Source organism: Brassica rapa, chromosome A08 (assembly GCF_000309985.2).
Source record: "Brassica rapa cultivar Chiifu-401-42 chromosome A08, CAAS_Brap_v3.01, whole genome shotgun sequence".
Classification (NCBI taxonomy): Eukaryota; Viridiplantae; Streptophyta; class Magnoliopsida; order Brassicales; family Brassicaceae; genus Brassica; species Brassica rapa.
This window is the reverse complement of record NC_024802.2, coordinates 7,660,331-7,685,138: the sequence shown is the minus strand read 5'-3', so window position 1 is coordinate 7,685,138 and position 24,808 is coordinate 7,660,331. Positions and strand designations below refer to the sequence as shown.

General features: G+C 33.4%; 3 protein-coding genes across 3 annotated transcripts; 2 read left to right on the top strand and 1 right to left on the bottom strand.

The window, feature by feature from the left end:
* Window positions 1-8,823: 8,823 nt before the first annotated feature.
* Window positions 8,824-11,766, top strand: LOC103833720 (VQ motif-containing protein 5). Its single transcript, XM_033276400.1, has one exon. The coding sequence runs from the start codon at window positions 9,731-9,733 to the stop codon at window positions 10,394-10,396; it is 666 nt and encodes a 221-aa protein (XP_033132291.1). The 5' UTR covers window positions 8,824-9,730; the 3' UTR covers window positions 10,397-11,766.
* An 8,667-nt stretch (window positions 11,767-20,433) lies between these two features.
* On the bottom strand, window positions 20,434-21,172 carry LOC103833654 (late embryogenesis abundant protein 6). Its single transcript, XM_009109729.3, has 2 exons — window positions 20,997-21,172; window positions 20,434-20,920 (listed from the first exon to the last, which is right to left on the bottom strand). The coding sequence occupies exons 1-2, from the start codon at window positions 21,081-21,083 to the stop codon at window positions 20,609-20,611; spliced, it is 399 nt and encodes a 132-aa protein (XP_009107977.1). The 5' UTR covers window positions 21,084-21,172; the 3' UTR covers window positions 20,434-20,608.
* A 606-nt stretch (window positions 21,173-21,778) lies between these two features.
* Window positions 21,779-23,359, top strand: LOC103833653 (ferredoxin C 2, chloroplastic). Its single transcript, XM_009109728.3, has 6 exons — window positions 21,779-22,066; window positions 22,147-22,210; window positions 22,365-22,453; window positions 22,643-22,711; window positions 22,779-22,823; window positions 23,140-23,359. Exons 1-6 carry the CDS (start codon window positions 21,839-21,841, stop codon window positions 23,182-23,184), a joined length of 540 nt encoding a protein of 179 aa, XP_009107976.1. The 5' UTR covers window positions 21,779-21,838; the 3' UTR covers window positions 23,185-23,359.
* Window positions 23,360-24,808: the final 1,449 nt, after the last annotated feature.

Here is a 24,808-nt window from a genome sequence, read left to right as displayed (position 1 = left end):
TGAAGAAAAAATAAGAAAAAAATTTTAAATCAATTTCCACATCTGAATTTTTTTTTGTAAATTTAGAAAACGTGAAAATAGCTTTAATACAAAATTCTTCAAAAATTGAATTTATATGATAAAATAGTGGCAAAGTAAAGCATATAATTAAAATCTATAGTTTTATTTGAATATAAAAAGAAAAGTATACATTTAAATTTTATAAATGTGAATCTTACATTTTTGGTGGGGGAGATGACAACTATGTAAGAGAATATCTGCAAAAATTAGATAAAATTATGAGAAAATATAAGACATAACATTAAAAATCATATTTTGTTTAACTTACAATGAAATCTACTTAAAATTCATGGTTTATTAGACTTAATTTGAAGTCTATTATCCTTCAATTTCAAACAGACTTCATCAGAAGATTACTGAACCGGATAATTTTCAGATCAAAAAATTATTTACATTTAGAAAACATGAAAATAGATTTAAATCTGAAAACCTTCAATGTTGAAATCTATAAGATATATAGTAGCAAAGTAAACACAAAGAACATGAATCTATATATTTATTTGAAAATAAACACAAAATATTCATTTAAAATCTATACATCTAAATTTTATATTTTTGAGACGAGCAGATGAAAACCATAAATAAAAATACCTGTAAAAACAAGACCATATTATGAGAAAGACATGAGAAAAAAAGAGTTATACTTAAGTTTTTCTTCATATTCAAAGAGATTAGAGATTTGAAAGAGTTTTTGAGAGAAGTGATAAAATTTTAAAGAAAAAGGATAACTTTTAAGGAACTTATGCATCCATTTTAGAGAGTGTGTGTAATCTCTTTCATATATGAAGACAAAATTATAACTATGTTAAAATTTATTGCATATCAATATCTTTTGAAGTCTACTAACCTTAAAAGTATGGAATACAAATTGTTGGAAGTCTACATCGTAGATTATTTTGGAAGTATACTCTGACAATTTCATTATTTTAATTATTCTTAATAGTTTTGATATATTATTTTCAGTTATTGAATACTAGTTTAAATAATTTTATATTAAATTATTCATTCAAAAATTAAAATTAATTTAAAATTAGTTTAATTGTTGTATTTTCAAATTTTGTTGACTATAGATGAAATCAATTATACTATAAAATTATGTAGATATCATTTGAAGTTTACTGAACCAGAAATCATAAACTCCAAACATTTTAAATGCCACTTTATAACCAAAAATTATTAATTAATAATTGTATAAAATATAAAATATTGTAAAAAAATACAAACTCAACATTAATATATAAATTTAAGTCAATTGAAAAAAAGAAACGAAAAGAAAATAAAAATCTTAATCTAACCTTAGAAATATGTACATCTTTAAACATATTGTTACCAAACAAACAATAAGCTTTGTATACAAACATGGTTAGAAGACCAATTATATTTTTTTCAAAAATTTCAATTGCATGAAATTTTAATTTATTTACCTCATGTTGATTCATATATTGATGATTTGTACTAAATTTTAAATAAATTATTTCTTACTTTTTCAAATAAAATTATAGACTCTTCTTTATCATGTATAGACTTGGAATGATAGAATCGTAAGATAACTCTTGATTTTTTGTTTGTTATAAAGAGTATATGGTAGTTTTACTAACCATTTAGGTTATTTTCGCATCTGATTGAATACAAAGTATCTTTTTACATTTCAATTGAAATTTTTAGTCAATTTTTGGTAAATTCCTCCAAATTTAATTAATATTTTTTCTAAGTAAAAAGGAAAATTTTATTTTTGCTTAAGCATTTTCCAAACATCTTTGCTCAATCATTTTCAACACATTCTTCCTCAAAATCTTTGCGAATGGTTTTTATGATGGTTGATCATTATAATGGTATTTAATTTCCTCTTTGCTTGGAGATAATTTTTTGCTTGATAAAAGATAGTTTTTCTTGCAAGTATTGGTGATTTATTATTAGATAATTTCAGATCGTTTTGTTTTCCAATTCTTTCTGATGAATACAATTTATGCTTATCATTTGGTGTTTTATGGATGGTATATAAAATTATAACTCCATTACCGTGAATACAACCATCAGAAAGGCCTCATACAGGAAACAAAAATTTACAACCAAAAGTGCAACCTTTTTATTATATGGTGATATTGTATAATCACATAAATTTTCATTGAAAATCATGAATTTTTTTTGGCTGAAATCGATAATACTTAAACAATAAAATATTTTATTATTATACATAAACAGTGGATACACTGAGGTGGAATTTAATAATTTCCTCAATTCAATAAATTTTTTATAATTTGTAATGGATCTGTGCAATTTTTGAATTTTGTGATACAACCTGAAACTGTTATGCAACACCAAAAATAATGTCTACAAATTAAATAGCTATATTATACTCTTTGAGACACAAAGAAAAAAACTAAAAAGAGTTTTCATGATGTTTTAATTTACGCTTTAATTGTATTATTTAATTAAAACTAAGATGTTTATTTATTTGGAAAGAGTTTTTTGATTTGTACGGGTAAAAATATAAAGAAAAATATTCTAGAATAATCTTTCTTATATCGCCAAATATAGAGAAACATAAATATATCTAGTAATTATCAAGACGCAAGCATTTAGAGATTCATATTTATCCAAAAATATTATAACCGCAATATGACCATTTATCAATTTTATTATGAAAAGAAGTTGAAAGAATTTACTTCAAACGAACATCTTCTTATGGGTAAAAAGCCGCATTCACCACAACCTATAATTAAAAACCTAAGTTCAGTAGTGTCGTCTGGTCTCGTCCGACGCGTAAAGCGGTTCAGAAAAAATCTGCTTATTTACTATAACTAAGAAATGCTATATTTTAAGTGTATAATCGAAACTATTAATAAGTTCCAAAAAAATTTAAATAAATTTCAAAATCAGAGAAAAAAACTTATAAAATTGTATTTTTATTTTAAAATTTAAGAATGCAAGAAACTAAGTGATGGAAATATTTTGTAAATTTTGAAAAAATTAATTTTGAAGGAAAAGGTAAATTTCTTTTTTATTTCAGAAAACAAACAAAATTTGATAATTAAAACTTTAATTTTTTATTACAAAATTTTAATATATTCCAAAATTTAGTTACTTTGATTTCTAAAACTTAAAATAAAATTAAAAATTTATATGATTTGTTTTGTACATTTATGAATTTTAAAATTTTCATTTAAACCTTATTAATATTTTGATTAATATAAAAATAATATGGATATTAAAATTGGTAAGTTTATGTATAAAAATAAGCAAAATAATTAGCTAATGTACTAAACTAGATATCAAAGAAGTTTAGGTATTAAAAGGCTTAACAAAATTTAGTTGTAGTATTTTGTATGAATTTTTCCGTAATATCTATCACTGATGGATATATATGTAAAAAATTATTAAAGAAGAAGTGTGAAATTGTAATTAAGTTTGTTGTATGTGTGTAAATGTCACTAGTTATAAGTAGTTGCCATTAATTTTGTGTTATGTATAATGGGATCACGATACCATTCATGTTCTATTATACGCAAATTAAATTTCTTTAATTAGTGGATGTGAATACAATGAGAAAAAGAAAGATATTGACAGCCACGATCAGTGGACGTCAAATTTATGTTATGTCTTAATCTTTAACCTCATTCTTGTTTGCCTATTTTTTGTCCTAATACTATTCTTATATAAGTGTTCTACTTTTATTCTTACATCAACCTTCTTTATTTAATAGTGACAGAACATATCCTTCTTTTATTCTAGATATCAAATCCAACATTATTGTGGGAACCGAAATTCGCACTGTCGATTTCCGTAATCGAAGGAAAGCAAGGAAACTTTAACTTTCCCTGAGGTCTCGGATTCTCTGCGAGAGCCAACGACAAGTGAACAAATAAATGCAGAAAATATAAAAAGATAACAAAACGAATTTGTTGAAAAGGTAGATCTTATTTCGAATCAGCGTAAAAGCGTTGCGATCATTACAAGAGATTATACAAGCTTCAGCCGCAACAGATGTCAGCGAATTACCTAGTTCTAGCAACCTAAAACCTTAAACCTTAAACCTAGTTGAGGTCGCATCTTGATAACAGAAGACAAAAAAGATACGAAAAATGTTTTGATTTGATTTTGGAATGAGCCTTATGAAAGGCTGCCTACGTACCCTTTCGAGGATCAAGCCGAACGTAGTTCGATTGAAAGAGTAGAACAAGAGATCGAACTGCTGGGGTGAGTTCGTCTAGTAATCGAGTACATGTTGGGAATAATGCCTAAAAGTTTATAAGTGCGGAGAGTTCTAAGAGTGAAAAGAATTGTCCTCCTGCATCTTCGACCTCGACATTCTTATATACTCCTCTAGAGGCGGTTTGCTCTTTCTCTTTCTTCCTTCGGTCGAGTTTATCAGTTCGCGGAAATATTCCATTTTTCTTCGATCTTTGTATTTATCTTCGGAAACTTCACATTTATCCTCCGAACTTGACATTAATCTTCTCCTACATAACAAAAGATAAATTTTCATAACGATTGGGCTTGATTTCGTATAATCATAAGTGGGCTTTTAGCCGCGTTCTGGGCCTTTCGGGCCGTTTTCCGACTTAGGCATTTTTACGATTTTATAAAAGACCGCTTTCGAAACGACGTCGATTTCGAAGAACATTCAAATTTCTCGTATAGCGTAGGCAATTTGAGGTGTTCACCTAACCGTTGTCGTTCTATACAATCAATCTCAATGTTATTCGAGAGAACGAGTTCTTGCAGTTTTTAAATCGTAAATTTCCAACGGTGACTCCGATCGAGATGAAACAAGAGCAGGTTCGATCTAATATCGACGGGGGCAGCTACGAGGACGGAACGAAGGCAGGCTGATTGATCCAACTCGCCGAACGGGCGAGTTGGACTGCATGTTCGGCCCAACTCGCCCGTTCGGCGAGTTGGACGGCTTGCTTGATCAAATTCGCCGAACAGGTGATTTGGACGGCTTTCTTGATCCAACTCGCAGAACGGGTCAGTTGGTCAGTGCGTCCGGTCCAATTTGCCCCTTCGGCGAGTTAGAGGATGGGTGTTTTGCTGTCCGGTATCCGTTGTCCGAGGCTTTGAGTAACCTTTCTCGAAAACTTATCGTGTGAATCCTTTTCGGAATTGTTACGAAACTCGATTTAGGTGTTACCGCTTCTCTTATGTTTTGAATTTTATCTCTCTTTTTCAAAGAGGACATATTCGGGGAAGTTTCCGACATTGATTCCGTCGTAACTGATTTTGACCCCAACAGTTAGCCCCCCAGCTCGCTAGAACTTTTGCGATGTTCTTACAAGCGGTTAGGATGGTCAGGTAAGTTAGGAGGAATTATTGGTCGGAAGTGACCTGTTTACTCTACTAAAAGTGGAGTGATATAAGATTAGGGCTGCTCTTTGTGAAGGCTGCCTACGTACCCTTGTCGAAGGGATCAAGCCTTTCATAGTTCGTCATGTAGTTGAGATTCTTACAACCTTTTTTCCAGTTAGACCTTTACGGTCTAGTTATGTGTCATGTAGATGTAATTGAGCATGTTGTTGCTGATGGATTTTATTTTGGACCTTTGTCGGCCTCGGGGTTGGCCTCGTAGGCTGTTTTTTTAGGAGGTTATCTCCTTTTAAAAACGTATAGAGAGGCCATACGCGGAGATGAGAGAAAGAGTGTGAGTTGTCTTCTAATTTCTAACTCTGCAGATCGTGATACGTAGTGTTGCATAAGATGAGAACGTCCGATGACTTGTGTTTGAGAACTCTCTCATAAACACGCAAATATCGACGAAGGGACATGTTTTAGGATCTCGTATCTTTGATATCATGCCTTGAGATGTTGAAGACCAGTGTGCTGGGTTTAGGGAAAGACCTAGGCTTAGTTCTGGTTTTAGGGTGTGCGATGACTAATTTGGCTAATGTATCCCATTGCAGTTTCAACCTGATTACATACCGATTTAAAGTCCGCGATAGGTTCTCGGCTTATACGACTTGTATGGTTGGAACCGAGCATCTCTTCGAGGACAATTTTTATGTCTTCTTAAAGTGCTGAGAAAATTTTTGGATTTTTTTTTATATAGCGCTATTACTCTTGTGTCGGGTGTACGAGGGCTATCTCTATGAGATGGCTTAGTCTGTTTAGGACGTTAAGAGTTTGTTGTGATCAGCAACAAACTTATCGGTAGATATTACCGTTTTTGAATCTTCGCGAAGAATACGTGATTGAGAAGATGTTAGTATGTATGACTGTTTGGTCTTCCAAGAAGGTGCCTTTATCGAGGAAGGTAATTTTGTCAAAAAAATGCTTCTTCAGGCGTCTGCGACGTCTCGCAATGCTGAAGATTGATTTTTCTTTCGTATGCCGCGTTTCGTGCTTGAAATGTCCGCGGGCTTGAAGATGTTTTTTGATATTGCAAGGGTTTAGTCTTAACCCTGCGTTTGAGAAACATTTTGGTTTGTCTACAAATTTTCGCAGCCAAAATTTTTGTGGATCAATCAATCCCCTTCAGCTTTCAGCATATCTCGACCCATATTATCTATTTTTCTCCAAATTATTTCACAATTGCATTATTTTCCAACAAGCTAACTTGTAACCTATAATATAACTGAAGACCAACAAAAAACTCAAAGAAAACCAAAATACCTTCAATAAACCAATCATTCTTTGCTAAAACCAGAGTTTAAAACTAATAAAAACACAACACATCAGGCGACAAGCTTCAATGCGCTTTGACGGAGTTTCTAAGATAGACAGTATATTTTGGGTTAAGGTTAATAATATTAGAAGCCCAATTTCTTATTTCTAACATGACCAATAGAGTTAGCAGTCAGCCCATGAAAAAATCAAACAAAAAAGTGGTGAAGCACATGCCACATGGCAATACCTTATAACTGGATTATATATATGTTTAAGGAATCAGTAAGAGGTAAGTAGGCGCTTTGTTGAAAACTATCGACTTGTCCGATTATTAGGATTTTTGGCGGAGCCTAAACGTTAACAAATTATTGAATTATTTTGATATTACATATACAAAAAATAAACTAGACACTTTTTGGATTTACACTAAAATTATTGCTTAATTTAACAGATTTAGATCAATAAAGACCATTTTAGATCAATTTAAACAAATTTCAACCAATTTAAGAGGGTTTGAAACGACTTAAGTAGCAGAAATTGGCCTTTAAAAATGTTTCTGCTATAGCTGATTTGCACTAAAATTATTGCTTAACTGAAAAGATTTAGATCAATTTAGAACATTTTAGATCGATTTAAACGAATCTTATCTAATATAAAACGGGGTGAACCAATTGAGTTGCATAAATTGGACTTTAAGAAAATTGTTTTTTCTATGGCCGATTTTTCGTCTAGCCGTATGCGTCGCCTAAACAGATTTTTGAACATTGATATATACACTTAACTATACAAAATTGATGTATTAATTGAATAACTTATTTAGTGTAAATATATACACTTAACTATACACTTAACTTTACCAATTTAGTTTTAAATATAACATATTAAATACATATATCAAATCTGTTTTTGTTTTTTTAGTTTAGTAATTCATTTTTATTATATATTTTAAAAATTAATAACCAACGTTTAAATATTAGTGTAAATGAATTTCTTAGGATTACCTTAAAGCTAGTAAAATTACTAGATAATTAATTAATATTTATTGCTAAATAATAAACTAATATTTGTTGCTAATAAATTAATTTTTAGAATATATAATAAAAATTGGGTATTTGGAAAAAAATTTGGGTCCGGATCCTACCCTAGACAAGATCATAAATATGTGTTTATTAGGTATATTTGGATATTTCGAATATGTTTCCAGTATTATGGGTATTGTTTTTAAGTTTTTGGTTTACGATTAGAGTTTTGATTTCAGGTAAATTTTTCAAATTAAAAAAAAAAAATTGGGTATTTGGAAAAAATTTTGGGTATTTTCCAGTTCATTGTGTTAGATTTTGAATAAGATTTTAAATTTTCAGGTATTTAAATTTTTTTGGTATTTGTTTAGAGTTTCAAATACTTTTCGTGTTTCGGATATTTTTCAGATTTTTTATATATTTCGAATTCTTTTAAGATCTTAAATACCCGAACAGATGTGGACCCATTACGTCCATATCAGGTCCAACAACTTTTTGATATAAATTTTTAACATTATTGTACAAAAACATAGTTGATGAAATATTTTTCTGAGTAAAGGTATCATAAGAAATAATATTAAGATCTGTTAAAAATATTTAAAATATTGTATGTTTAGAATAATTTATGTATTATCAGAAAAATAATAAATAGTTATACATAACTCCAACAACTTTTTTATATTAGATTTTTTAAAACTCTTTCCCTTTTAATCGTATTGATTCGTTTTAAGTGAAAAGTATATAAAAGAATAATATCTAAACAAATAATTTTCAAAATCTTGAATAATCAATATTGATATCATGAAGTCGGGTTAGCTTTAATAGAACCAATGAATTTCTTCATTTTTGTGAAGGTAACATAAATATTCAGAAAAATCATTTTTAAATATGAAAATATTATCAAACTATAGACGGTTGAAAGTTTAGTATATGATATGAGATTTTAGTGGGAAAGTTTATATATGATATGATTACTTTATTATAAACGAAAGAGGAAGTTAGAATGTACACATATATGTCTTGTAATTTATCTTGCTTTAAATCATATATTATATGATCAAAGTGATAATATAAAACATTAGTTTCAATGTTTTTACGATTAAAAATCAAAATGATAAATATAGTAATAGTAATGATTAGAGTTTAGGAGTGAGATTTAAATAAATAAAAGAATTGAATAAATTATTGTTACAGAAATATATGGTAACATTGTTAGTATAAATTTAAGGTAAAACCAAAAAATAATGAGTTAAATGAAAAGGCCCAAACAACTTTTATAGGTAGATTTTTTAGACTCCTTCACTTTTAATAGTATTGATTAATGTTGCCAAAAACATATTATATGCAAAAATCTTTATACGTTTCGAGGTGGAAAATAAATTTTAGATACTATACTTTTTCTCTTTCTCTATTTACTTACTTTGTACGAAAAATGCTTCACTAAAATAGTGATATAATACTGTCACACTGATAATCCTTGAACGTAAAACTTATCCAGGTCAATAATGAAAAAGACACAAAAAGAAAAAAATATATATATAGAGAAAAGAGAACCGGCAGTAAGAAGACAAAAATAGAAAATATTAAAATATTAAAATATTAAAATAATTACTGTTCTTTCATCATCTCGGGCTATAACATTTTCCTATTTCCACTAAAATATAGTATTTCAGTATAACTTACAAAAAAAGAAACAAAATAGAAAATAGGATGGCACACATTCAAAGTAACATATAATGCATGTCTCAACCTCTTCAGGAAAATTAACGAAAATTTAGAAAACAGTTTCCAAGGAAAACGTATTTTAAAATTAAATTTGGAGGCACTTTATTACTGAAAAATCAAGAATTGAAGTGGAAAAAATCAAAAATTTAATGAAAATTACGACGTCGACAATAAATAAATATTGTTTGTCTGTGTATATATAAACGTCTGTGTTAATTTGTGTTTCTGAGTGTGAGTAAACTTGTTTCTTTAACATCAAACTTGAGATTCATATCATCTAGTGAGTCTTTCTAGCTTCGATAGTGACTCTATTGTGTTAAAAGATGAATCAGCGACCACGAAATGATTACATGAGAGTGAATAGGACTGGCAAGTACACTCGAAAGAGTATTTTCGATCAAGTACACACTAACGCTAACTCCATACCTCATCAGCCACGGCAACCGCAACTGAAAACGCAAGTGTACATCATTGACAAGGAAGACTTCAAAAGCATTGTTCAGCAACTAACGAGTAATCAATCATGTGAGTTTTTACCTCAAAACCTTCCAAATCGTCAGAAGAGTAGACCAGAGCCGACCTCACCAGTTCCTCTCAATGCCACAGGGGTTCATGTCTCATCGCATATGGGGTATATTGAAAGCTTACTTGAAGAATCATCGGACTCTAGTGGTGACAACTTCCAACAATCATTTGATGAGAATCAATCTCATATACAACCTCAGGTATATTCAAATGGTGACAATTTCCAACAAACATTTGATAAGTATCAATCTCATATGCAACCTATGTCATATTCCAATGGTCCTAAACCGGTCATGACCACTACTTTACCCACTCCTTGGTTCAATGGTTCGCCTCAACAAATAGACAGTGCTTACTCATTGCAATCAACAAGAGTTGAGTATCCTCAACCATTGACTCCAAACTTCTCATTTTCGTCTGTGACTCAACCTGGATTTTTCGATCCGGACCTACGACGATTTTAGCTCCTAAGTTCCATGTTTTTGATTGCTATCACCACTCGGCTTTCCCTCCATCTTAAGATTTTCCAGAACAGAATATTCCCATTAAACAAGAAATAAGCTAGTTTGAATAAGCGAGGTTTGGCTAGAGTGATTTTGCTAAGCTTTAGTTCGTATGATTATGATTATCATATTACTGTCTTGTATGAAGTTCTGTTTGGCTTATCAGTGAAATCAATCAACTCTTTTTGTCTCTTCTAAGCGATTTTGTAGACAAACTGTCACGACCATGACTCGGCTTCTCTTTAAACCGGTATTGGTTTAATTCAAATTATAATTAATTATCTAAAAAACCAAACCAATCCATATTTTCTTTTATTATTAATCGTGTATATATGTTTCTATACCTAATTATATATTTGTGTATCTCCTCCTTTGTCAAAAGAACGTAACGTGAGCAGCCTCCCATAATTTGTATCTCGCTCTCATATCTTCTTCTTTTTTTTTCTTTTTTTTTACTATTATATTAAATTAAACAATCCAAAAAATTGGTAGTACAGACGTCGACGGAGAAACAGTCGGAGCATCTGCATAGGATCAACGTTTCGTCGGTGGTCGGAGCTCCTCCCCAAAGGCCATATCTTCTTCTTACGTTCTTTTTCTTCCTCCTCTCTTATCATTATCTTCTTCACCATTGTTTCATCCACTACAAGAAAACAGCGTAATTCTGACAGACATTCATTTCGGCATTTCCTCGAAATATACCGATGAAATACTGAGGAAATCATATTTCTCGTAAAACACCGACGAATATCCGAGGATATATTATAGCCGCTACAGAGTCCTTGAGGGATTTTAAAAATTCCGAGGAAATTCCGAGGGATAATAGGATTTAGGTATTTCCTCGGAATTTCTTCGGAATAGTCCGAGACTTTTCCGACGATTCAGGGCTTTGCTTTTAGGGTTTCTGTTTCCTCGGAAAAACCTCCGAATATTTCGAGGAAATTCTGAGGAACACTTGTTTTTCCTCGGCATTTCCTCGGAATATTCCGAGGCTTTTCCGAAGAAGTAGAGTTTTTAAACCAAAAACAATGTTTTGCGGTTTGAATAACACTTATATAACTCTTATTAAGTGTCTTAGACTGATTATGAAGTCAAAAATTTGTTTATTACCCTATAATAAATACTTTTCCGATTGTATGAACGAAATCCCCACAACATAAGAGAAACACTTATACACTTTAATGAACGATAAAGGGAATACTTACAATTCGTTTTGAAATTTTGTTATTTCATGGTTTATGATCATCTATACAAAGATTCCTCAATGGTATGCATTGCATTTGTATAAGAAATGATATAGGGCAAAAAAATTTGATTTTTGAAACCCCAAACATGTGTTCCGAGGAAATTCCGATGGATATTTAAGTGGCTGTCGGAATTTCCTCGGAATATTTTCATTTAACCGGGCAAACAAGCCGCCAAATATTTCGCGAAAATTGAAATTGAAAATACCGAGGAAATTCCGACGGATAGTTTCCGTCGGACCCTAGGTTTTATAGACACGAAACACTTTTTCTTCCCCATTTCTCTCTTCTTCCTCCGGCGATCTCTCTCTTCTTCCGGCGATCTCCCCCTTCTCTCGCGACGATCTCTCCGGTGAATCCTCTCTATTCCTACACAAATCATGTAAGGACCCTATCTCACTCTCTTAGGTTCTATTTGTTAGGTTTTTAAGTAGATTTGATGATTTTAGAAGTTTTTTTGATAGATTTTTGTTAGGGTGATTGGTTAGGATTGTGATTTGGTTGTGTAATAGGTTTAGAATTGTGATTTGGTTGGATAATTTGTTGTGTTGAATTGATTTAGAACTTTTTTATAAATTTTTTATTATTTTTGTATTTATAAAATCGATTTTGGATTTTACAAAACGTTTTTTGTATATAAATTCGATTTTTGGATTTATAAAAGATGATTTCATATTTATAAAAATATTTATATTTATTAAAACTAATTTTGTATTTATAAAACATTTTTTTGATTTATAAACACTATTTTATTATTTTTTGTATTTATAAAAACTATTTTTAAATATACAAAACGTTTTTTGTATATGAATTCGATTTTTGGATTTATAAAAGATGATTTCATATTTATAAAAATATTTATATTTATTAAAACTAATTTTGTATTTATAAACATTTTTTGATTTATAAACACTATTTTATTATTTTTTGTATTTATAAAAACTATTTTGTATTTATAAAAAGATGATTTCATATCTATAAAAATATTTATATTTTTAAACTAATTTTGTATTTATAAAACATTTTTTTTATTTATAAACACTATTTTATTTTATTTTGTCTTTATAAAAACGATTTTGTATTTATAAAAAGATGATTTCATATTTATAAAAATATTTATATTTAGAAAACTAATTTTGTATTTATAAAACATTTTTTTGATTTATAAACACTATTTTATTATTTTTTGTATATATAAAAACTATTTTGTATTTATAAAAAGATGATTTCATATTTATAAAAATATTTATATTTATAAAAGTAATTTTGAATTTATAAAACATTTTTTTTATTTATAAACACTATTTTATTATTTTTTGTATTTATAAAAACTATTTTTAAATATGTTTTTCAATTAATATTTATTAAAACTATTTTTAAATATGTTTTCTATTTCAATTTTAATTTTATATTTTCGAATTTCAATTTAAAAAAAATAAATTTATAATTTTTTTTTTAATTTTGGAAATATTCCGAGGAAGTGTATCCCTCGGGATATTCCGACGACAACTTCCTCGGAATATTCCGAGGGACATAGGTCCTCGGAATATCCCGACGGATACACTTCCTCGGAATTTTTCGACGGCCGAGGTTCGTCGGAATATCCTCGGAATCTTTAATTTTAGGTATTCCCTCAGAATTTTACGAGCAAATTCCGAGGAAATTTTACTTTCCGACGAAAAAATTCCGACGACCATTCTCGTCGGTATGTCCTCGGAATACCGTTATTCCGAGGACATACCGACGATATTTGTCGTCGGAATCCCGGTGTTTTCTTGTAGTGATCGTTTCATCGATCCATGACTTTCCTTTGTGGTTCCTATGTTGGAGCGTGGAGACGAGACAACCGGAACGGAGCCACCGTCTCACCATCACCGTGCTGTCCACACCATCATTAACCGTGAGCCTCTAGAGACAGCTCATGCCATCGGAGCTCGAGATCCACCATCACGATTCAAGCCGTGAAGGTTGGGTGCAGTTTTATTTGTTTCTTGTGTCACAAGCTAATTCAGTGCCGTGCGAAGGGTTTTAGAGGCCTAAGGCAAGTTTTAAAAATAAATTTATATACAACTATAAAGAAAACAATTTTCTAATACGATATATCACCTTCGCAAAATACATAAGTTTAACACTTACAAGAATAAGTTTATTACGTAAATATGTTATATTATGTCCTATAAAAAAAGTATATAGATTTAGAAATTGAGTTATTCGATTTTCGTGAAAAGTTTTTTTTTAGAAATAACTTTAAGCAACTAAATTAGAATTATTTTAAATTTTGAAGCCCTAGAAAATGTAATATTATTCGGGGACCTAAGGCGAATGCCTTTTTCAATACACTGTAGGCACGCCTTTGCAAGCTATATCCTTGATTGATGAACCTAAGAGCTCATCTTTTATTTACTTTTCCTCGTATTTGTGTTGTCATGTTGGTTGTGTTTTGGTCCGTGTTGCATCACTGACGGAACCACATCACGGGACCACTGCCATGGCCGCTTGCCGTTGATCACATTCCGGTCCCGTGCCATTTTGGACATGAGATCTTTTGTTCCTTGTGATCACTCACGAACTTGGTTTGCTTGGGTTGGTTTCAAATCAATTATGGTTTGACTAGGGTTACTCCGTTAAATCCCAAGCTAAGCTAGTTTAGTACTACCATTATGAAAATGCTAGTTTGGAAACATGATCAGTCTCTGTAGATCGTGTATGTTTGAGAGTCTTGTTTGTTTATTATTATTTTCTTGTTAAATTGGAAATATGATAATACAAAATTCAACGGTTGACTGAACTGAATGAGTTAAAAATTGTTATAATTATTTATATATATATTTATATAAGTTTGTTATGAGATTGTGGGGGCACAAAGATGTTGTGCTAAAAACGCATTGTGTGGAGATTGCGGGACACAAAGACGTTTGTGTTATCGGCGCATTGTATGGAGATTGCGGGGTACAAAGACGTTTATACTAGCGGCGCATAGGTGATTGCGGGGTACAAGGATGGACTCTTGTACTAGCGGTGCATTAGCTTTATATATGTATATCTTTTAGAGGAGAATGCGGGGTGGTAGAGAATATCTATGTACTATCAGCGCATTGGATGTTTGATGTGGTGTATTAGACACTGAGTTTGTTTCATGCTAGAGCTCGGGTCGACATAGTCGTAGTGCTATGTACAAAGTCAGTGGTCTGCGGTTTGGTATCCCATACATCACTGATTGACTCCCCTGTTACTCACATCTCTTTCTTCTCCTTGCAGGTGAGCATAACGAGTAATGGGATATGTGGATGGACTGGCGTCTTGGGATCGTTGTATTTTATTTTGGTTTTAATTAACTTTTCGATTTAATGTATTTGGTTTTATAATTTTCAAAATATGTTTTCATAATTTTGAAAATATGAGTTTTACATATCTTGAAGTTACTTAATACTCTTAAAAATACAAGTTATTCAAAAACTAGCGTAGAAGACTTCCACGGAAGTCTTCTCGGATCAGCTAGAAAATTTAATAAACATGAATGTTGGTAACCTCATAAATATCACGAATTAAGTTATAAATTTCATTCAGTAGCTAAAATATTGATTAATATACATGAATTAACAAGAAAAAGTTAAAAATTCTTTATAGTTTTAAAGAAAATGAAAGTTTATTAAACATTAGCGCAATCGACTTCCACGGAGGTCATCTGGCAGACTTCTAGAAAGTCGTCCATTTAGGTTAGTTTTGCAATTGATTTTTAACCTAGACGACTTACATGTAAGTCGTCTAGGGAAAACGGTTTAGTTTTGCATTTGACCGGATTGTGTCAGAAATTTGATTTTTCCTCCACGATTTACACGTAAGTCGTCCAATAGAAAATTAAAAAATCAATATTTTGTTATATCTAGACGTCTCAGGTTAGTTTTGCAATTGAAAAATAAAATTTTATTTTATTTTTTCTAGGCGACTTACACGGATGTCGTCTCATAAGAAAAATCTTAGGTGTTTTTATTTTTTTTAGTACTAATACTTAAATGTACATGTTATTACCAAATCTAATATTTCAAATCCTTACTAAAGAAAAATAATTGAAGGTAAAATTCAATTGAAAATATGTAATATCATACATAATTTAAAAATAATTTTCTAATAGCATTTTAGTGTTATATATATATCTAATACAATATCGTCAATCTAATAGATTAGTCAAATTGGTTATTTGAAAAATTTAATTAGGTACAAATTTAGAATTATGAAGTAAAATGGATCTTTTTAAATATGTTCTCATTATTAAGTTTTTATTCCAAAATACGACATCTCCTTTAATTTTTAAAAATATTGTTAATTGATTTCATTAACAATAAAATTTTGAAAAATGTAATAAAATTTTTTTAATAGAGGACAATACTCACGAATTTATGGAAAGAGGTTTTCTACTTTACATATTAAGGTTTATAGCATTAATGTGCATTAAGTGTAATATTTATCATGAATTTGTTGTGGAATAGATTTAGGAAAAAAATTAATTTAGATTTAAGTTTATTAATTACTTCAGTGACATTGTATTGTAATTAAGTTGTAAGTCTTAGTATTATTTCTTATTTTTACTTCTATATTTTAATAAAGTAGATATATGGAGGTAGCAGAGCAGTTCAATGAATCCAAATGAGTAATAAAATGTTAAAGTCAATAAGTTTTTATTAAAATAGAGAGCGAATTAAAAGGAGGAACATTCAAATCTAATCAACTACACAAGAAACTTAAAAGAGGATGGAGCCTATGTTTTACTTCCTTCTTGCCTTAACCGTTGTTTTGGCTGCAACCGTCAAGCCCCGGCGATCCAGTTCTCGACATTGATGGTAATATCATATTCAACGGCAGTTACTACATTCTATCCCACATGGTTGGCACTGGAGGTGGCGGCCTGACTCTTTCCATACTTCCTAGCACCATTATGTTGTACAGGAAACTTCAGAGGCCAATAGGGACTTTCCTGTAAAATTCTCAGACTGGGGGTCTACAATTAGGTTCGTTCTCGAATCAGCGCACATCAACATCCAGATGGTCGTCAACGCCACGGTGACTACTCGGCCAACCTATTGGACTCTCAATATACCATTAAAGATCCTTGAGGCGGACGTAGTAGCAGTTGGTCCTAAACCGTTGAGTCATTACTTCCAGAGCCAGAAAATTGAAGATTCTCTTGGCGGTTACAAGATCGTGTTTTGTTGGAGCAGCGGATCTTGCACGGATCTCGGGATACACCCGGACCTGTATGGCATTCGGCGTTTGCAATTTATCTCTACGCCATATGAGGTTGTGTTCATGAGAGCTCCTGAGACAGAGACTTCGTCCAAGACTATGTCTATTATCTAAGAAAAATTAACGACTAAAAAAACTAAGAAGATCAGAGTTATGATTTCGAACTAATTATAAAACTATATATGTATCATCTGTTTTCTTTGTTCATCAATATATTGAATAAAACATGAGCGATGATCCACCCATGATGACTTTCAGTGGATGACTCAAGTCCTTGGTTCTGATTTAATTCAGTTTTGGTCTAAAATGTTCGGCGTTGGACCGGTCGAGCTTCTTTTTTGGGTCCTCGGTTTCCAATTTTCTGAGGTTCTTCCTTAGGTCGCTAGCCTTAGATTCGTCGAGCTTCGTTCTCAGGTCACTGACCTTAGATTTGTTGAGCTTCGTTTTCAGATCTTCTGTGTTGGAGTAAAAGAGCTCGATATTGGCAAAAACCTCTTTACGAAGACTGGAGACAAGGAGATTTTGTGATGTGGCGCTTTTCTTCTTTGTCTCAAGTTCGTGATGAATTTCAGATGCATCCAGCCTTCTTCGTACTAGTGATTGTGTCTCGTTGGTTGGCAGATGTTGTCGAGTTACTGGTTGGCTGTGCCAACTTTCTTTTAAGCGTGGCACATAAATCGTTGGATAGGGATTCTTCTTCGGAAGCGAACGAGGGTCCGGTCGTGATCATCTTGATACACCTATGTATTTGTGGCCTCTCTTCCTCTTGTGCCGAGTTATCACAATGTCGAGAAGCATGAGCTTCATTTTCTTGCGGACACTCGTCATGCGTCATGTTCTAGGACTTCTGATACTTCTTTTCCTTACTCTTGCTCCAGCTGTTGTTGTTTTTGATAGGTTTTTGTCTTAATGGATCGGGATTTGTGTGTCTGTTGACAAATGGTACCATTAAGGCCTTGTAGAGCTGATTACATTCTTTTGTATCATGCCCCTTTACTTGTGGTATGTGGAGTACTTTGTTCCGTCGAAGGGGTTTGCATGATTGCTAGGAGGCTGTGGTTTTCCTCGACATCTCTTTCCTAAATATTCTCTCTTTTTTTTCGTACTACAATGGATGAGGTCGGCTGCTCGCCCTCGTCAACAACATAGACAATGCTCTTCTGTTGCCGGTGCAGGTTCGCTTCCGGCGTCAACTGCCATGTTGATCTTAGCGCTACTTTGTATAGCCCCACAGTAGACGCTAACTGTTGAATCTGAGTTTGGTCGGCTCTACGGAAGTGAAAAAAACTCGATTGTGAGTTATTTTAAAAGCGTTTTAGTGGTCAAATGAAAGATATGTTACAAATGTGTGTGAACAAGAAAGAAAAATGTGCAATCGGCGAGAGTACCAGAAAAGTATAAAGCGGCGAGATTAAACTAAAATAGAAGAAACCCTAGTTTCTAGCTGTCGATATCTATAACGAAGTCTACATACATTTCTTGGTCTCTGATATCCCTTTTCTATACACGAGCTTCTTCCCTTTTTGCAGTAAGTCAGTTGAGTGAACTGAACAGAGTACTTTTCTTGGTCTCTCATATCCTTTTTTATATACGAGCATCTTCCCTTTTTGCGGTAAGTCAGTTGAGTGAACTGAACAGAGTTTAATGGATCGAGTGCTTAGACCGAATACTTGGACCGAGTTTAATGGGTAGAGTACTTGGACTGAATTTTCAGACTGATCTTTTGATCGCTGATCTTTAGGGCTGAGCTTGTGGACCGAACTCGTGGACCCAATTTTTTTTATTTGACGGTTTTGTAGAAAAATACAATGCATCTCTAAAAATATCTAAAAAACGAACTCACAATCTATTAACCTATATAACAAACTTTCTGCGAAGGGTTAAAAACGATATACGCTTTCTCTCTCGAACCAAAAAGCAGATCTGATAACGCTCCGGCGTCCGGACGGCGCGTGAGCGCGCGTGCCAGCGCCGGAGGCTTCCTCCTCCTCTAGTATCGCCTCTCTTTTGCTCGACATCCGTCTTTGCCCTGTTACCGCCTTGTCTGTGTCTCTGGTCAGAGGGTTTCTGTTGGTATAGTCACCTGCTCGTGAGGGTGTGTGGCTCCACGGTGAGTCAGTCTGTTCTGGAGGCTCGACGCAGTAGAGAGGAGCAGCTACGGGTGTCGTTGTGTTTCGAACTCTCTGACCGTGTTCAAAGTTTGTGTATTTGTTCATCTGTGTGATTTACTTTCGTTTTGGGAGGAGATTCGCCCTTGCCAAAGAAAGGAAAAGGCTTTCAGATTCAGGTTGGTGTTTTGTTTCAAAAGTTCCGGATCTGTGGATTGACGGTGTAGTTTTGCTACAATAGCCTTTTCTCGAAGCCCTTGTCTGGATCTGTTTGTCCATTTGTTTTGCGGGTCTCCTTTGCTTCTGGCTTGGTCTTTTTCTGCAGGTGATGTTTGTCCTCTTTGAGTCTGCTGTAGCTTCCATCTTGTCCTCTATTTTGCTGTTCACGGCTTATGCTGTTTGCGGCCTGTTCGTGTTTTCCGGATTTGGTGGGCCTCGCTCCTAGTTGTTTGTTCAGATCGAGCGGAGTCTGTTGTGTTGGTCGCTTCATACCTAGGCGTTCTATGGTCGTCGTAGATCAAGCCGTTTCCGGAAGTGTTAGGAAGATTCTTTACTTGCCGGATTATGAAGGTTCTGTTACTGGGTCCTTGAGGTGTTTCCTCAGAGTTCTAGGAGGAGGTGGTTTAGCGGTGGTCTGGCCGAGGGCATTCTCACTAAATACGTGTCATAGAGATCCTTTCGGACAGTTTCCCTGTTATGTTTAGACTTATGCTAGAAGTTTGGAAGCTTAATCACTTGTGTTAAGGTTGTAATATTTCTTAATCTTGTATGTTGCCCCGTTGTGAGCTCTAGTCCCCGAAGATATCTCTATGTTCTGCCGGTTTAGCTAACCACGGAAGGGTTTTGTATCCATTGGTTTCAGTTGGTTTGTGTCAATCACAACTTTGCTATCAATAAAATCATTTGACGAAAAAAAAAATATAACAAACTTTCTGTCAGAATAGGACATGAGCTGAATATATTATAGCATTTTCTTTTCTAGGTCTGGCTCTAGATTGAAAACATCAAATGCATGGATAGAATTGTGAAAATGGACTTCCTTTTTTTGCTGGCACAAAAGTTCACTTAAAATGGTCTTATAACTGGGTTTGGTACCAGGGTTTAGTTGTCGTCTGACTCTAAATTGGAATAGGAATTTCACTAATTTGTACATTTCTATTTTCTAGTATAAATACCTTTAATGTACAACAAAATTTGGTTTAGCAAAGATAAATCAGATGGATGCATCAGCATCAGGATAAGGTAATAACTGAGATTCTGAGCAGATGACTATGATTTATTTATAAAACGATGATGTCGCAAAGTTTATTAGCAGGACTTCAATACTCTTTGTCGTGTCTGTCATGTTATCTTCATTAAGCTTATGTTCTTCTAATACAAAAGAAGACAGGTCTCACATGGTCAATCGCTTATACTGCCCTGATAGACTTTCGATTTAATATATGAACAAAAGAAAAAGTAAGATTGACGTCAATCCTCTTGTAGGTATCCCGGACGTTCTCAAAATATATATCAATAAACGTTTACAAAGAGCATCATCTTCAACGCCTACTTACTTATTCAACTTTAAAAGAAAGTCACTAAACGTTTCCATAGGGGTGGTGATGGTGATGCTCCTGAGGATAAGCTGTAGGATAAGCCGTCGGAGGATAAGCCGCCGGATGGTTATGGCCGTAACCATGTCCTACGACTGGTTGGGGAGTCGTCACAGGTGTGTGATGAGGCACATGACTTTGAGAAACATGGTAATGAGATTGCTTAGCCATAAGCTTCTCTTCAGCATGAGCTTCTTTAGCCACGTGCATATCCAGCTTAGCCTCTGCTTGCCTCGCCTTTCTACGCTCGTGTGCTATCTTTTTCTCCTCTTTAGTCCGTGCCCTTGCCTTCTCCGCCTTAATTAAGCAAACAAATAATAATTAGGCATATTATACGTTAATATAAATGATTGATTATAGCTCTAATTAGAACCTTCTCTTCAACTTTTGCTCGACATATCACCATCTTCTTTTTGGCTGTACTAGCCAAATCGCTTAGCTTCTGTTTTGCCGATTGCATTTTTGTGTTTGTATAAAAGGGTTCTTGTTTGTATTTTTTTTTTTTGGTAAACTTCTTGTTTGTTTTTTCATTACTACAAACTGGTTAGTGTTTAATTTAAATGAAATGCATGATAGCCTCGTCGGTACAAGATAAGTCCCGTATGTGCCACGTATCGTTAACTCACCACGTGTCTTGGTTGATTCCCTCCCAGCCTTCTAATTAGCTGCCACGTAGAGATGCTTCGTTGGCTTACATATTGATCCTACTCACGCCGTGTTTTACCCGGTTCATACGTTTGATTTCAACCGGCCAAAAAATTTGGTCGTAGATCATTGGTTTAACTAATCATCCAATTGCTAAACCGAAATACAAACGATAACCCCTTCGGTTTACGTATTGCAGCGAATTTTTATTTTTTTCCCCGAATTGTAGAATTTTTAACATCAGCCGGCCAAAATTTGATCGTGAATCACTGGTCTAGCTAATTATTCAATTTATAAACCGGAAATACAAACTAAAACCTTTTCCGGTTTACATAATGCAGCGAATGGTTACTCTTTTCTCCCATCATAGAACTTCAACTGGCCGTAACCATTGGTGTAACTACTAATCATCCAAGCCTAAACCGAAGAGAGGATAGAATTTAAATAAACCGGGAATACAAACCAAAACCCACTTCCGGTTTAAGTATTTGCAGCGAATGGTTACTCTTTCACCTTATCTTCAACCTCTCGACGTAAAGCCGCTAAAAAATCAAAATACCCCCCAAGAAGATGGCTCTGGCATTCCCCTGTACATTTTGTACTCCGTTTAAGCTGAAGACGTCTCCGATCAATCGCCGATATTCTCGGAGCATCCGTCCACAAGCTACGTCGAGTGAATTTCGAATTCCTGTAGAAATTTCGAGTCCAGCGGATAGAGGATCGATGGCTGTGCCTACGCACAAGGTCACTGTACACGATCGACAAAGAGGAGTAGTTCATGAGTTTGAGGTTCCAGAGGTGAGTGTTTTCGATCCGTATGTATCTTTGAGTTTGCCGATTATGTATTGTTGAAAGATGAGAATGTATTCTAAATGCAGGATCAGTACATATTGCACTCAGCTGAATCTCAGAACATTACTCTTCCCTTTGCTTGCAGGCATGGTACTCTTCTCTTCAACCCTTTCACTATGTCCTGTTTATGTTTAATCAGCAGTATGTTAGACCCACATGCGTGAACAATATGGTCTTTGTTATGTGTCTTTACTACTACAGTTTGAGTTTTACAGTCGTTGAATGTCCCTTGTTGTGTTGACAGGTTGCTGCACTAGTTGTGCTGTACGTGTAAAATCTGGAGATCTGAGGCAGCCTCAAGCATTAGGAATATCAGCAGAACTCAAGTCTCAGGTAATTAATATCTCTTTTGAAGCTTTTACCAGTTGATTTTCATCGCTTCAGATTATACAGTGTCAAAGCTTATCTCATTGTATTTGTTTTAGAGAATGTATAACGTAGTTTAGGTGGAATAGCAATTCCTTAACAAAGCATAGTGATTTTTTGTTTGTGGATCTTTAGCTCTGAGGCTTTTAAATGCAGGGGTATGCACTTCTTTGTGTGGGTTTCCCTACATCTGACCTTGAAGTAGAAACACAAGATGAGGACGAGGTAACAATACTTGTCTTCTCTCATTTCATTCTAGTGACACAGTTCTAAATCTTATTGGAACTCACAGGTCTACTGGCTGCAATTTGGAAGATACTTCGCTCGTGGACCAATTGTAAGTTCTCTGAGCAAAAACAAAATTTAACCTTTTCTTCTTACAAATCTTCTAAATCTAACTAACGAGTAGGAAGACTAGTGGTGAACTAACAATCGAGTAAAAAGACTAATGTTGAAGTGTATATAGATAGATGGATAGATAGACTGTTAAGAGTCTCAGGGAGTTGTGTATTATAATTGGTGGCTGTTTACTAGTTATGGAATTGATCTTCTCAAAGAGATCAAAACTTATTATTATCAATAGTCAAAAATGATTTGGAATGTTATTTGTCTTTTGACATTGAGATTTTAAGAGTTTGTATCAATGACTGCAGGAAAGAGACGATTACGCCCTTGAACTCGCAATGGGAGACGAGTAGAAACAGAATGGAGCGTCCCAAACTTTCAGTATTAGAAGTGACTAGTGAGTGTTATATTTCTTGTCCTGAATCTCGTGGTCCATCTTCGTAAATCTTTTGATAAACTCAGACGATGTTCCGAGAAACTTCGCAGCAATTCAACGTTTTATAAAAAAACTTGAGCACCTTTTATCCACACTCCGGGTACGAACATAGTTTTTGTTGGCATATCCTTAGCCCAAGGAACTACAACCTTTGGTCCTATCCTAAGTAATTACACAAACAGTATTCTTCTTCAATTTTGGATGTGGAGGAATACATAATTTCATATTTGTGGTCCATATGAGAGGGAAATGCAATGATCTTGTGACCGTAAGAGACGATATGAGATAATAATAGGTGTGGGCATATGATATGCTTTTGTTCATTTTTTATCTGCAAAAGTTTTTTTTTTTTTTTTTTTTTTGACAGCAAAGAATTTACAGACTCATAATAACTTTGTAAACCAAATCGGTAACTCCGCATCCATGTGAACGACAAATGACGATTGTTTCCTAGCACTGCATGCTAGACTATCCGCCCGAAGATTCGCCGTCCGAGGTACATGGACGATATCTGAGTTGAGGAAACTTCCTTTGAGAAGCTTGATGTCTTCCAGATAGCTTTCGAATGCTGGCCATTCTTCTGGTTTCGAAACCATCTTCACCAATTGAGAACAATCCGTTGCAAACGTTACCTGAAACTGTCTTAAATTCTTCATACATTCCATTGCCCAAATCAATGCCTCTACCTCCGAATGGAGGGGTGAAAGACATGCTCTTACATTCCTTGCCCCTAACAGTCCATCAAACCTCGGTAAAGTACTATACCAACCTTGCCCTGAGAATGTATCCTTATCTTTCCATGAACCATCTAGGAAACACCATCGACCTTGTGTCACTAGGGGGCGCTGGTCTGTACCAATAGCCCTCTCGTTGGGTCATTTCCCACATGTGCTTCTGCCCAAAGTGATGATTCTAGTTCAGCTAATTGAAGAGTATCCCTTGGATCAATATCCAGCTTACTAAAAACTTTGTTATTTCGAGCTTTCCAAATATACCATAAAATCCATGCAAACTGATGATCATCCATCTTTGGCCGGACTCTCCAAAAAAGATGATCCATATTAGCAAATAATGAAGTAATAGGAAAGATATTGGGAGATGACGGAATCTTGGATAATGCCCACACTTGGCGTGCCGGAGGACATTCAAAAAATACATGGTTAATTGATTCATCCGGTTTTCCGCATCGAGCACAACATATATCTCCGGTTCTCCGCATCTGCAAAAGTTTATTCTTAATAATTATGAATACTAGGTTAAGATCCGCGGAATGAATATTAGATATAAATTATTTTTAACTATTATATTTTTTTCCATATTATGAAATAATATATATATATATATTGAATAATTAAAAATTTAGTAACTATTACATATATAATTAAATTGGTACAAATACTTAAATAAATTTTATTTATCCAAACAAACACTTTTTTCTATTTTATATGTTATAAAATTAAGCTTAAACGATATTAACATAGATATATAGGACATTTTTAATATTGACATCTGTTAAAAAATATTTTATAATCATATTATTT